The sequence below is a fragment of the Monodelphis domestica genome, chromosome 2 (assembly GCF_027887165.1).
Source record: "Monodelphis domestica isolate mMonDom1 chromosome 2, mMonDom1.pri, whole genome shotgun sequence".
Classification (NCBI taxonomy): domain Eukaryota; kingdom Metazoa; phylum Chordata; class Mammalia; order Didelphimorphia; family Didelphidae; genus Monodelphis; species Monodelphis domestica.
Genome location: NC_077228.1, coordinates 110705483 through 110721031, shown reverse-complemented (window position 1 = coordinate 110721031; position 15549 = coordinate 110705483). Strand labels below are relative to the sequence as shown.

Below are 15549 nucleotides of genomic sequence, written 5' to 3'. Positions count from 1 at the left end.
CTGTTGTTTCAGAGGACCCTGCTCTCTGAGGGGGGTGGGGCTGCAGCTTCCCAGAGCCTTGGACTCTGCGCTCCTACCCCTTAGGTCCGAGTGATCTCGGGTTCTGGCTTTTGAGGGGGGCCATACCTTTTGATCCAGGTCCAGGTCCAGGAGGAGGATTCCCAGGGTCTATGCTGTTGATCGTTTTGAATTTCAGCGCCTTAGGAGCTTATAGTTTGAGATCGGTCGGGAAGGGTTTTCCGGAGATCTGAACTTTAGCTTTCTCTAAGCCACCATCTTGACCAGATGTCCATGTAGTAGCCCCATTTTAAAGGAATCTCTTTACTTCAAAAATACATGAATGCCAAGATGGCTTTTCAGGATACTTAGAAAACCACACCTGATTGAAGTTAATACATTTCTCCTTTTTCTCTGGTCCCTCAGAGGAGAGAGGAATAGAGGCTAGAAAGGACTGGAAGTTAACAGGGCTTGACTTTCACAACACCAAATTAAACTTTACACTAACCTCAGAGATAATTAAAAAAAGGGTTATACAAAAATATTCATAGCTGCACTTTTTGTGGTGGCAAAAAATGGAAAATGGTGGGGTATCCCCCGATTAGGGAATGGCTAAAAAAATTGTGGTATCTGATGGTGATGAAATACTATTGTGCTGTAAGGAATGATGAACTGGAGGGAAGGAAGAAAAGGGAAGGGAAGGAAAAGGAAGGGAAGGGAAGGAAACTGGCCACTGACCAACAAGTTATTAAACCATGTCCCTGGGCAGCCCTTAAAAGATAAAACATTTCTAACACGGTCATTTGGAGTCAATTAAGATGAACTGATGTTGGTAGCTATTTTATAGAGTATGACTGCTGTGCCTGTGGCAATTAACAGTAGAAATAGTCACCCAACAGGAAACACCTCAGTTAGAGACAGTCCAAGGCATAGTTGAGTATACAGAGGAACATACTCTCCTAACAGACACAGACCCAAAGTGGCAGTGGTTCAGGAAAGAAGCAGAGAAGAGAGTTGACTATTGAAGCAAGGGAGAATATCCCTAGCCAATGAGAACTAGCCTGTGCAAAGAAACATAGTTTTGACCTACCTAGCAAAGACAGTACCCAGGAAGAGGATTCCCACAAGAAAAGAAAAGACATTAGGGCCCTAAAGGCCCAGAGGCTTGAGATATCTTGACTACACCTGTTCTTACATGTGTATTTCACTATCATTGTCATCCAGATTTGTGTCTGTTCTTATGAATGTTATATATATATATATATATATATATATATATATATATATATATATATATATATATATATATATATAAGGAAGACTGCATCTCATATTTAGGAAAGAATGTTATATAGCTACTGTACTTACCAGGCCATCTTAGTAAGTGCCTTTGCTTTGAGACAATTGTGTCTACTGCAAATCATTAAAGGGAAGCCCATAGCTAGGGGCTCATGAGCCCCAAAGTAATGGGAGTTTAGATTTATAGGATATACTCATTAGAACCTATGAAAGTAGTCACACATGGCTTTCCCTAGGATATAACCTATAAAAACAAAGGAGAGATACAGATAAAGTTCTATGAGAAAATTTTGAAGAAAAAGATCATTTTCAGCTGCTAAGATTAGGGAATATATGATACAGATGATGGTATTTAAGCTAGAACTTGAAGGAAAGGAAAGGGGGGAAAGGAATTAGCACTTATTAAGCATTTGTTATGTGTCAGGTACTCTGATAAGCACTTTACAAATGTTTTCTTATTTGATTTGAAGGGAAAAAAACTCAGTAGTTAAAAAGAGGCAAAGAAAGAATGGATTCTAAGCATGGAGAGCAGCCTTTGAGAATGCACAGATGACACAAGAACAGATTTAGACCAAGATCCAGTCCCAATTATTACATGAAAAGGCATATTGGAATTAGATTGTAAGGAGTCTTAAAAGCACTGGATTGTGAGACTCAAATCCTGCCTCTGACACTTACTAGTTGTGTGTCTTTAAGTTCTCTGTGCATCTGTAAAATGTAGATAACACTATCTGTATCATAATGATATTGCAAGACTTAAATAGCACAATGGATGTAAAATGTTTTTGTTAACCACGAAGTGGTATAAAAAAGTCAGCTAACTTGGGGATTACAAAGCACTATAGAAGTGGAAGTGATTTTTAGTAACCACTGTAACTGAAACTTGAACCCAAGTGATCTAGTTCCAAATTCATTGTTGTACAGAAACTAGCATTGCTCTAAGCTGCCTAGCAGATTAGAAATGTTCCGTTCAGACTTCTAGCGTATTAGCTGATTGAAAAGTGATAGAGGTAGAGTTGATTACAAGCTGTAAAACTAGAAGGCACAGTAAAGGTCTCATAAAACAATCCCTCTCATCTCAGAGATGAAAAAATTGAAGCATAGACAAGGGAATTGACTTACTCACTGTACTACAAATAGTAGCAAAGCTGACCCAAACCCAGATCCTGTGGCTCAAAATCTATTGCCCTTTCCACTTTACTAACATCTAGATGCTGTTGAGAAAGTCTTGAGGGGAGCAAGGAACTAGAGATAAAGGAACTCCTATTATAGAGTTTTATGGTTGGGTCCTCTTCAGTGAACCTCTGTGAATATGGGAGGTAGGAATAAATAGTGTTCAAGGACTTAAGAAAGAAGAAAGAGTTTAGAGACATTACTGTGGGGGGGGGGAAGAGAGCAGTTATAGCTTCAGAGATCTTTAATACCCATTCTATCATATTCAGTAAGAAGGTGTTTACTGTGGCCAGATTTGTCATCTTCACTGGCGTAAGCTTAAAGATAGGAATAAATTCTAAGTTCTACAACTGGGTTCAAAAATCAATTTCAAAAGTATAGGAGGAGGGAAGTGTGGCTAAATGAGTTCTTGGGGAATTCTAGTAGTTTATAAGCTCAGTATGAGCCAATAGTATTCACATGGAAGAAAGCTATTGTTATCTATCCTAAGTTGCATTAAAAGAAGCAGAGTCTAGAACCCAGAGTATCCCACTGTATTCTGCTCTGGTCTAATGTTGAGCACATCCAGAAAAAAAGTCAAAACAAGCAAAGATAGTTAAGAAACTAAAATCCATAACATTCAAGGATCATAAAATTTAGATATTACATGGTAGCTACCTTCAATTATTTGAAGGACTATAACAAAGAAGAGCAATTAGACTTGTTCTGCTTGGCCCAGAGGGCAGAAGTAGGAACAATGGGTAGAAACTGCAAAGTGGTAGGTAGATTCAGATTTCATATAAGGATAAACTTAATAATAGAGTATTTAAGCAGTGGAATGGGCTGCTTCACAAAATAATGTCCCACTCTCCACCTTAGGAGGACCTCAAGCAGAAACTGAATGACCCATTTGTCAGATGTCAATCAATCTACTGGCATTTTAAGCGCCTACCCTATGCCAGCCACTATGCTAAGTACTGGAGACACATAGACGTTTTATTGTATTATGGTCTATAAAGGATATATTTACTATTTCTGTCTTTTTATATTTCTCTGCAATCTCTATGACCTATGAAGTCCTCACATATCTCTATACCCTAATACATAGTCAGTTTTTGTGGTGTGGAGAAATACATATATTCTTTTGAAGTGCCATTTTGGAGAATTTTCTAAGTTCTATGGATCCCTTCTGTTTATCTTTCTGTTAGATTAATTCAAAACTGAAAAAAAGGACATTGAAGTCTTCTTACTGTTTACATTCTTATGGTTCAGTTACTGTTTCTTTTATGAATTTGGATACTAAAGTATTTAGCGATTACACGTTTATTATAGATATTGATTTGGTGACTATGGTTCCTTTCAGCATAATGTGGTTTCTTTATCCTTTTTAATTTTTAAATTATTTTTGGCTTTGTCAGAACATAATTACAACTCTTGCTTCTTTGGATTCACTTTGTGCATAGTAAAATTTTTAATTCCCTCAATTTTATTTGTTTTTTCAAATGTTTCTTGTAAGCAACAGATTGTAGGGTTTTTTTTTAAGGTAGCCTTTTCCCCACTGGCTCTCTTCCCTTCACTCCTGATGCTTAACGTCCTCTTCTTCCTTTCCCATTTGGTCTTTGGAGTTTCACGTATTAGTTCTTTTGTCTTGCCTACTTTTATCTTCTTATGTAATTTATCTCTTCTTTTTTTTTCTCTCTTAGTCAAGTAGATTCCCCCCTTCCTTTCCTTCCCTCCAAGTAATCCTGTCCATTACTTTTCAAATTTCATGTCCCTTTCCAGAGAGGATTTCTCTTCTTCACTCCATTATCCATCCTCATTTTCTGTCAAATTTTCATGGCCCCAATACTAAACCAGTTCTTCTCTATTCTCTGTATTCCTCATGGAATTGAAACTTCAAAGGTACCCTTTCTGAGAACTTACTTCTAAGCAGTTTCTACCATTGCCCCATGAATTCTCCCTTTCCATTGTACCTCACTCTCAGAAAAATGCCAATTCCTACAAGTGACAAGAGAGGACACTACCAAATGGCAGGACCCTCTCCCACATCTTCAGTTATGTAACCTGTCACTGACATATACCCTCACTCTGGTCACCTTCCTTCCCCACTTGCCTCGAAATCTCCTTCCTAGAGGAGCCTGGAGGTTGCAATGTTAGAAAAAAGAAGGCAGCATGTATAGGAAACATGTCATGAAGGAAGAAATGATAGGGTTTAACCACTTATCAGGATTTGAAAAGTGAAGAACTGAGGATATCACCTAGGATGTGAACTTGGGTGACTGAGAGAATGGTAGTCCCCTACGTAGGAACAAAAATATTAGGAAGAAGAGAAGATTTGGGGGGAGAGATGATGAGTTCAATTTTTAATATGTTGAATGTCAAATATCTATAAAACCTCTACTTTTGGTGTCCAAAAGACAGTTGGAGATGCTAGTCTAGAAGTTAGAACTGGACAAGTAGATTTGGGACCCATCAACATAAAGTTGATAATTGAGTCCAAGGAAACTAATAAGATCACCAAGTGAAATAGTATCAAGAGAAAAGATGACCCAGAACACAGCCCTGTGGGACACCCACAGTTAGTAGGCCATGAGCAAGTTAAAGATCCAGCAAAGGAACCTGAAGAGAGTTCATACAGGTAGGAAGAGAACCATTACAGAGCCATGTCACAAAAACCTAGAGAGAAGAGAATGCTTGAGGAGATTAGCAGGATCAAAGGCTGCAGAGGGGTCAAGAAGGATGAAAATGGAGGAAAGGCCATTGGATGTGGCAGTTATATCATTGGTAATTTTGGAGAGAGCTATTTTAATTGAACAATGAGACCGAAGCTAGACTATAGAGAGTTAAAAAGAGAGTTCAAGGAAAGCAAATGGAAGCACCTCTTGCAAAATGCTTTCTCAGGAGATGCAAATTAAAACAACTCTGAGGTATCACCTCACACCTAGCAGATTGGCTAACATAACAGCAAAGGAAGGGAATGAATGCTGGAGGGGATGCAGCAAAGTAGGGACACTAATTCACTGCTGGTGGGGTTGTGAATTGATCCAACCATTCTGGAGGGCAATTTGAACTATGCCCAAAGGGTGATAAAAGACTGTCTGCCCTTTAATCCAGCCATAGCACTGCTGGGCTTGTACCCCAAAGAGATAATAAGGAAAAAGACTTGTACAAGAATATTCATAGCTGCGCTCTTTGTGGTGGCCAAAAACTGGAAAACGAGGGGATGCCCATCAATTGGGGAATGGCTGAGCAAATTGTGGTATATGTTGGTGATGGAATACTATTGTGCTAAAAGGAATAATAAAGTGGAGGAGTTCCATGGAGACTGGAACAACCTCCAGGAAGTGATGCAGAGCGAGAGGAGCAGAACCAGGAGAACATTGTACACAGAGGCTAATACACTGTGGTATAATCGAACGTAATGGACTTCTCCATTAATGGCGGTGTAATGTCCCTGAACACTCTGCAGGGATCTAGGAGAAAAAACACTATCCACAAGCAGAAGACAAACTGTGGGAGTAAAAACACCGAGGAAAACCAACTGCTAGACTACAGGGGTTGAGGGGATATGACTGAGGAGAGACTCTAAAAGAACACTCTGGTGCAAATACCAACAACATGGAAATGGGTTTGAATCAAAAACACTTGTGATACTCAGTGGAATCACGCATCGGCTACAGGATGGGGGCTGGGGGGGGGGAGAAGAATCTTTGTCTCCAATGAATAATGCTCGGAAATGACCAAATAAAATAATGTTTAAAAAAAATGCTTTCTCAGGTTTAGCCAGAAGTTTTATGGGATGATAGCCAATGGGAATGGACAGATCAAAGGAGGCTTTTTTGAGAATGGGAGCTGCAAAGACATGTTTGTAGGCAGTAGGGAAGCAGCCAGTACAAGGAGAATTTGAATATAAGTGAAAGGGTGGAGAGAATGAACAGGACAATTTGGTAGAGAAGATAAAACAGGATGAGATCACTTGTGCATTGGGAGTATTTATTTGACTTGGTAAGGAAAAGGGCTACCTCTTCATGTGAGATAGGAATGAAGGAAGAACTAGTGACAATGCATCTGAGATATGTGAGATGAGGAACAAGGATGAAGATGGGAACTCTCTTCAAATGTACTAAATGAACTTGCAGTGAAATATGAGGTTAACTTCTCAGAGGAGAGGGGAGGGGAGAGAGTTATGAGAAGTTCCAGGAGGAATGAAAAGGTTTGAAATTGCTACTTGTGTGGAGAGTGGAATAGTGAGTGAATAAGGGAACTGTAAAAAGATTGCCTTACTTAAGTGAGGGCCCAGTTGAGATTATGTAATATAAACTTGTAGTGGACCCATCTATGGGACAGAAGCATATTGAAAATCTCTATTTGTAAGAAAACTGAGGGGGCAGCTGAGTGGCTCAGTGGATTGAGAGCCAAACCTAGAGATGAGAGGTCCTGGGTTCAAATCTGGCCTCAGACACTTCCTAGCTGTGTGACCCTGGGCAAGTCACTTGACCCCTATTGCCTAGCCTTTACTGCTCTTCTGCCTTGGAACCAATACATAGTATTGATTCCAAGACGGGAAGGTAAGGGTTTTAAAAAAACTGAAAATATTTTTAATGTTATTTCTGATCTAAAACCTTTTTTTCCAGATTTGCTCTCTTTAGAAAGACAAAAAGACAATTTTTTTCATAAGGCAATAGATTGCATGGACATTGTAGTTTGTTGACTGTAGGTTCTTACCTTCCCCATCCCCTGAAACACACTCACCCTACGAAATTCTCCTATATTCCCATTCAAAGGGAAACAGATATTAGCCTCCTTGGTGTTCCTCAAACAAGACACTCTATTTCCTGATTCCAGGTATTTTCACCAGTTGATATCTAGCCTGAAATGCTCTCTCTTCTCATCTTTACCTCATAGCTTCACTGGCTTCCTTCAGGCTAAAATTCCACCTTCTAAAGGATGCCTTTTCTAATCTGTTTTAGTTCTCATTCCTGTCCCTATTTATTATTTCCAATTTATCCTGTATGTAGTTCATTCATACATACAAGTATTTGTTTGCATGTCACTTCCCCCATTGAACTCCTAACTTTCTTTGAATCCCCAGCACTTACCATGATAGGCATTTAATAAATGTTTATTGATTGACTAACTAGCTTATATCCAGAAAAGATTCCAAAAAGGTATTTTGATCTGAAGGTTCCTTCAAATCCTTTACAGGATTCATCTAGGAAAGGATAGGATTCTAACTTTTGTTATTCAGCTCTTCTAGAATGTTAACCCAAAACATTTTTAATATTATATTATGATTCTTCTTTTTCAAGATTTCTTTAAGTAATGTCTCAAATCATCTTGGAGTAGATGGAGGATATTAGGAAAAAGAGAAAAATGCATCAGTTTAGATGTATTTCTCTCCAAGTTAGAAATATTTGCATATTCAATTAATGTTAAATTAAACAAAATTTTTCCTAGGGTGAGTCTGTTTCAGGGTACAGGAAAGGTGGGAACCTAAGGATGACAAATTACAGCACCCACTCAATCTACTGTGTCTAAAACAAAGAGTAGGTTATTTTTTTTTTAGACTATTTAGACTATGTAGCTTTTAGAGTTCCTTCTAATTCTGTGATTGAGAGGACTAGTGGGAATTTATATACATGCTGATCTCAGGGCCAACACCCAGGTTCATTACCTCCCCCATCTTCTATTTCATAAGATCACAAAGTTGGAGATCTGAAGGCAGGAGGGACCTTAAAATCATCTAGCCCAACCCTCTCATTTTGCAGAGAAAGACAGTGAGATCCAATGATTTGAAATGATTTGCCCAAGATTTCACAGTTTATAAATGTCAAATCAGAATTTGAACTCAGGTCTTCAGACTCCAAATCTAGATGCCTTTGTATCATATCACACTCTACTCCTCTATTAACATCTTTATATCACTCAAGAAGTGGAGGAAGAAGGTGGAAGGACTTGGAAGTATGTTCCTATATCCTATACTGGGTACTTACACAGAAGAGGCTGCATGGTCTAATGGAAAGTGTGTTAAATTTAAAGTCAGAAGATTCTGGGTTGGAATCTTAGCTTTGACACTCTTTTTTGACACTCTGTTGGCCACTCTATTAACAAATCACTTCCATTCTCTGGCCCCAGTCTCCTCATCTTTGAAACGAAGGAACTGGACAAAAAAAAAATTACTTTTTCAGTCCAAAAAATCAGCTTTCAGCTTGAAATCCTGTGCATGAGCTTTAACATTTGGTGTTTGGTCTTCCAATTTCCAATAGAGGCAATTCGGATGCCCACAGTGGCCTTCAGCTCTGAAAACATCAACACCACAGCCCTGGCTGAGTTTGGGCAATTCCTTCCGAAAGGTAAGAACACAGACAGCTCCAGATGGGGGTGATGAGAATAAGGCAACAGCTTTTGAGATTGCCTCTTTTTAGCAATCAGGTCCAAGGTTCCTGATCTAGGATGGATTGATAACCATTAGTTCTTTTCTTTTCTTTCTTTCTTCTTTTATGGAACTTTGACTTTTTTTTAATTTGTATTTAAGTATTTTCCATGGTTACATGATTCAAAAATTTTCCCTCCTTTTTCCCCTCCCTTCCTCCCAGAGCTGGCAAGCAATTCCACTGGGTTATACGTGTATTATCACTTGATACTTATTTCCATATTAATCATTTTTGTAATAATCTTTTAAAAACCAAAACCCCACATCCAATACCCATGTAAATAAGTAAAAAATCAAATGTTTTTCTTCTGCGTTTCTACACCCATAGTTCTTTCTCTCAATGTGGATAGTATTTTTTTCTTATAAGTCCCTTGGGATTGTCCTGAATTATTGCATTGCTGTCAGTAGCAAAGTCGATTACATATGATCGTCCCACAATGTTTCAGTCTCTGTGTGCAGTGTTCTCCTGGTTCTGCTGATTTCACTCCCCATCAGTTCATGGAGGTCTTTCCCGCTCCGACAGAAATCAAGCAGTTTATCATTCCTTACAGCAGAACAGTATTCCACCACCATCATATACCACAATTTGTTCAGCCATTCCCCAATTGAAGGGCATCCCCTCATTTTCCAATTTTTTGCTACCACAAAGAGCTCAGCTATGAATATTCTTGTACAAGTCTTTTTCCTCATTACCTCTTTGGGGTACAGACCCAGCAGTGCTATGGCTGGATCAAAGGGCAGAAAGTCTTTTATCGCCCTTTGGGCATAGTTCCAAACTGCCCTCCAGACTAGTTGAATCAGTTCACAACTCTACCAGCAACGTAGTAGTGACCTCTGGTTCTTGATTAGGCCAGAAGAGTTCATTTTCTTTCAGTGTTTTGTTACCTTGGAGAAATAAAGAGACATCCTCACTGGGAAAGTGAAAAAGTTCAGAATTTGGTCCTTTTGACCTTTGAAGGATTATCACACTAGCTACATGGTGGTTTGGACTTTTTCCTCATTCTTTGCCCCAAATCTGTTTTTCAGGTAGCCAACTGGAACAACCTAAAGGCATAAGCCAAAGGCATTCTTCTGCCTGTACAGGTTTCTAGAGTAGTGAGTTAGTTGTGTCCACACTTCCTTGGAGGCATACCTCTTGCTGAAGGTGGACTCCCCACATTCATAAGATCAATTGATGGGACTAGATCTTTCCATGTTCCCCAGTGGCAAACACTTTCCCACTTCTAGTCTAGATGAATAGGTTGGAGGGAGAATGAGAGAAAGAAATAGAAGGTCTGCTTTCCTCCTTTGGGAGAGATTATGTAAGCCGGGAAGGTCAAATGTGGGAATTCCTTTTGTTTGACTATACATATTTATTCCAAGAGTGTTATTTTTCCTTTTTATTCAATAGAAAGAAAATAAAAGCTGAAAAAAAGAAGAGAAGGGAATAAAAAGAAGAAAATAAGAGAAAAAGACTAGAAAGCCAGTAATTCAGGGGGATGCATGCCATTGAGTATATATATCTGTGTTATGATTACAGGAAATGATGAACAAGAGTTGCATGAAATGGATAGGAATGGAGAGATTGTAACAGACAATGTTGGAGGGAGTACTCATAACACTGAGATCATGGAGCCATTAGTGACATCTGTGTCCCAGTTTACAAAGATTTCTATATCCTAAAGAAATATATTTATTTATTATTTTTCAGTTGTTTTAATCGTATCTGATTCTTTCTGACCCACCTTTTTGAGTTAGTAGTTCAATAGATAGAGTACCAGGTCTAGAGTCAGAAAGACTCATTTTCCGTAGTTAAAATCTGACCTCAGACACTTAATAGTTGTATAGCAGTAGGCAAGTCCCTTAACCCTGTTTGCTTCATTAAAGCAAGCTGTAGAGGAAATGGCAAACTACTCCAGTATCTCTACCCAGAAAATGGGCTCAAATGGGGTCACTGAAAATGACTGAAACAGCAACAACAACATGGCAGCTGATATGTTAAGATTTATTTAAAGAACCCTAGAGAGTCCAACAAAAAGCTATTCAAAATAATTAAACAAATAAAAATTTCAGCAAAGTTTCAGGATATAAATCATCATGAAACATCAGCATTTCTGCATTTTACCAACAAAATTCAGAGGTAAGAAACAGAAAAAGAAATTCCATTTGAAATATCTGCAGGCAGTATAAAATATTTGAGGGGATGTACTTGCCACATAGAAGGCAACTAGGTGGCTCAGTGACTGGAGTCAGGAAGACCTGAGTTCAGATCCAGCCTGAGATACTTACTGGCTGTGCAATCTTGGGCAAGTTATTTAAACTGTTTGACTTAATCCACTGGAAAAGGAAATAGCAAACCATTTCAGTATCTTTGCCAAGAAAACCCCATGGACAGTATGGTCCATAGAATCAGAAGAATTGGACACAACTGAATGACTAAACCATAACAACCTACTACATACAGGAGTTATATGAATACAGTTACAAAACACTTCACATAAAGACAGATCTGAAAAAAAATAAACTTGAAAATTTATGTCTGACTAATGGAGAGGAAGGAGGTTTATATGTCAAAGATGGCAGAAGAGAGGGCAGCTGGGTAGCTCAGTGAATTGAGAACCAGGCCTAGAGAGGGGAGGTCCTAGGTTCAAATCTGGCCTCAGAAACTTCCCAGCTGTGTGACCCTGGGCTAGTCACTTGACCTCCATTGCCTAGCCCTTACTGCTCTTCTGCCTTGGAACCAATGCACAATATTGATTCCAAGATGGAAGGTAAGGGTTTAAAAAAAAATGGCAGAAGAGGAAAAATTATATCAGATCAAGTTGTAAATTGGTCAACAAACACTAAGAGGAGTTCTCAGGAATTTATAGATGATGGGTCTCATAAAGTTGAGGTAGAAATTCTTTTATATTGTTTATGTATTTTGTTGATTAATAAATTTGAACCAGAAAAAAAGACAGATCTAAATAATTAGAGAAATATCAGTTGCTCATAGGTAGGTCAGTCAAGTGAGCAGAGCAAAAGAGAGACAGAGACTCATACCTGCAGCACTTTACCAAAAGCACAAGCTCTGAAAAAAGAGCCCCACAGTGTACGTCTCAGCCAAATTTGTCTCCTAAGCATCCTTACGTAAAATGAGGACGTAACTTAAAAGGATGCTGGGAATGTAGTTCAGGCGATGCTAATTTTTCATCTGATTATAGGCCAAATCAAAAATAATAAAAATGTTGATGCTCCCTGAATTAATTACTTATTCAGTACTATGCCAATCAGATTACCAAAGAATTACTTTATAGAGATAGAAAAAAATTATAACAAAATTCATCTTGAGGAACAAAAGGTCAAAAGCATCAAGAGAATTAATCTAAAAAAGATTAAGAAAGAAGAGAAACTGGCAGTACCAGAGCTCTATACTACAAAGCTATACTCATCAAAACAATTTTGTACTGTGTAAGAAATAGGTTGGTCAGTGGAACAGAAGTAAATGAGCACAATAATCTAATGTCTGAAAAACCCAAAGACCTTGGGTATTGGGGCAAGACTCATTATTTGACAAAAATTGTTGGGGAAATTTCTTTTGTAGTCTGGCAGAAACTAGGCATAGACTAGCATCTCACACCATATACCAAGATCAGCTCAAAATGGGTGGCATGGTTTAGACATAAAGGATGATATCATAACCAAATTAGTGGAACATTGAAGAAATTGCCTTCAGTTCTATGGATAAGGGAAGAATTCATGATCAAACTCCCTCATGGGAGACAAAGTTTATAGAGATAAAATTAGGAAAAAAGTGAGAACTTGGGGGAAATCCTTGCTGCAAGTTTCTTTGATAAAGATCTAATTTCTAAAATATATAGCAAATTGAGTCAAATTCACAAGACTAAGAACCATCCCTGGTTGATAAATGGTTAAAGGACATAAATAGGTCACTTCCAGAGGAAGAAATCAAAGTATCCATAGTCACATAAAAAATGCTCTAAATCAGGGGGCAGCTGGGTATCTCAGTGGATTGAGAGCCAGGGCTAGAGACTGGAGGTCCTAGGTTCAAATCTGGCCTCAGACACTTCCCAGCTGTGTGACCCTGGGCAAGTCACTTGACCCCCATTGCCTAGCCCTTACCACTCTTCTGCCTTGGAGCCAATACACAGTATTGACTCCAAGATGGAAGGTAAGGGTTGTTTTTTTTTAAATGCTCTAAATCACTACTAATCAGAGAAATGTACATTTCAGACAACTCTGAGGCACTACCTTACATCCATTAGATTGGATATAATGACAAAAAAGAATGACAAATTATGAAGGGAATGTGAGAAAACAGACCCTCCACTACTGATGAATTTGTTAACTAATCTAACCATTCTGGAAAACAATTTGGAACTATGTCTAAAAGGCTATTAAACTGCATGACTTTTGACTCAGTAATACCACTACTAGGTCTATACCCCAAGGAAATCAAAGAAAGAGAAAAAGGACATAGTAACTCTTTTTGTGGTAGCAGAGTTGTACACTGGAAGGATTCCAATAAATTGGGAAATGGCTGAACAAATTATGGTATATGAATATTATGGAATATTACTGTGGTATAAGAAATGATGAAGGGAAGGGTTTCAGAGAAACCTAGCAAGACTTGTATGAATCAATGCAAAATGAAGTGAGAAGAACCAGAAGAACAATTTTACGTTAATCAATATCTTAAAGGTTATAGGTTTTGAAAGACTTAGTAACTCTGATCAATACAATGATCAGCCATAATTCCAATGAAGTCATAGTGAATCATTCAGATGGAGGACTAATGGACTCAGAGTACAGATTGAAGTATATTCTATTCTATTTCTTTCTTTTTCTTGTTTTTTTTGGGGGGGTGGGAACATGGCTAATATGGAAATTTATTTCACATATCTATAGATAATTATTTTTCTTGCCTTCTTTGTAGGTTAGAGAGGTGGGAGGGGGGACAGGAAGAGAATTTGGACCTGGAAAAAAATAAAATTGGATTTAAAAAGAAAAGAAAATGGTTTTGATTAGACCAGAAAACTTTCCTGGAGGTAATGCCTCAGCTATAGTTTAAAAGGAGGGCACAGTATGGGGTATGGTGGCAAAGAAGAAAGGAGCTATTCATTTTCTCTTTCTCTCTCTCTCTCTCTCTCTCTCTCTCTCTCTCTCTCTCTCTCTCTCTCTCTCTCTCTCTCTCTTGCTCTCGCTCTCTTTCTCTCTCTCTCTCTCTCTCTCTCTCTCTCTCTCTCTCTCTCTCTCTCTCTCGCTGTCTGTTTCTCTCCCTCTATCTCTCTCTCTTGCTCTCTCCTCCCCCTTTCTGTCATTCTCTTTCACCTTCTCCCTGGTATCTCTCTCTCCTTCTTTCTCTTTTCCCCCCAGTTTTCCCCTCCATGTTCTCCACTAGCTTCATCCACCATGAGGTTGTGGAAGAATACAGCCACCTCTTCACCATCCGTGGGTCAAATCCCAAGTTGGAGCCCTACATGCTACTTGCTCACATTGATGTTGTACCTGCATCAGAAGATGGCTGGGAGGTGCCACCCTTCTCTGGGCTGGAGCGTGATGGTTTCATCTATGGCCGGGGCACACTGGACAACAAAAACTCCGTTATGGTTTGCCTCACAATACCCAAAATGGGCGGGGGGGGGGGGACATTCAGACATTTGCCCAATGTTGAGAATCCTCTACTTTGCAAGAGAATGGAGGAAAGCCACTGGGTGCTCTCTTCTAGTAGTCTTATTCTCTGGAAACTGCTCTAACACGATGTGAATTTGCCTATTCTGTCAAAATGTTTTCTGGTCCCCCAAAATCTTATCTCTGGAGAAATCTGAGCCAAGACTCTGAATATTCTCCTAGTTTTACTTTTCCCACTGGCCCTTGCTCATAGTCTTCCTGCCCTCCCTCTGTGGTTATGTCCTTCAGGCAATCCTTCAAGCCATGGAACTGCTGCTAAGAAGAAACTATGTCCCTCAAAGATCTTTCTACATCTCCCTAGGACATGATGAAGAGGTAATTCATAGCCTAACCCATTAACAGAATCCCCAAGAAGTCAGAATGACTGCCTAAGGTGCTGAGTTCCCAAGACTCCAGATCTTAAGCCAATTCTATTTGCCTTTCAGCTAAAAGGACATCATGTTTCTTTCTAATACTCACATTTTCCAGGGGACATAAGGGTATAAGGCAGGATCTTCCAAAGCCTGGCTCTCATCCCTGAAAGATTAAAAAGAGGGGGGTGTAGAAGGATTTGAATTTGCCAATCTAGACTGTGTATACCCTCCCTCTTCTTTCATACACACACACACACACACATTGGAGACCAGATTGGGAAGAGACGAGTGTGGGTCTATGATATGGGCAGGTGTCTGGGAAACATGGCGCACAGAAGATTGCAGCCCTCCTGGAATCACGAGGTATCCGACTTTCCTTCATCATAGACGAAGGAGGCTACATCTTCGATAGTTTTTTCTCGGGCATTGAGAAACCCTTTGCAGTGTGAGTAAAGTCACCCCAGCATCTTGCTCTTCCTACTGGGCTGGACCTCTTAGAGATCTTATTTGGAGAGATCTTATCTTTTGGAGAGATCTTATCTACCTTCTTCTGCCATTGGAGCCAAGTGGCTTTATACCATGCTGGTATAGCTTATTTTAACCCCCTCCTGCCTTTCCACTCCTAAATCCAACAGTCCAGAAGGT

At 39.2% G+C, this 15549-nt stretch overlaps 1 protein-coding gene across 1 annotated transcript in view; it reads left to right on the top strand.

Annotated features, from left to right (window-relative positions):
- Window positions 1–15549, top strand: part of PM20D1 (peptidase M20 domain containing 1) — a 53728-nt gene that overhangs the window by 11577 nt on the left and 26602 nt on the right. Inside the window, exons 2-5 of the mRNA XM_001372175.3 lie at window positions 8715–8801; window positions 14237–14469; window positions 14780–14866; window positions 15216–15349. Of these exons, the coding sequence (XP_001372212.2) occupies window positions 8715–8801; window positions 14237–14469; window positions 14780–14866; window positions 15216–15349 (541 nt within the window). The remainder of the gene's footprint in view (window positions 1–8714; window positions 8802–14236; window positions 14470–14779; window positions 14867–15215; window positions 15350–15549) is intronic.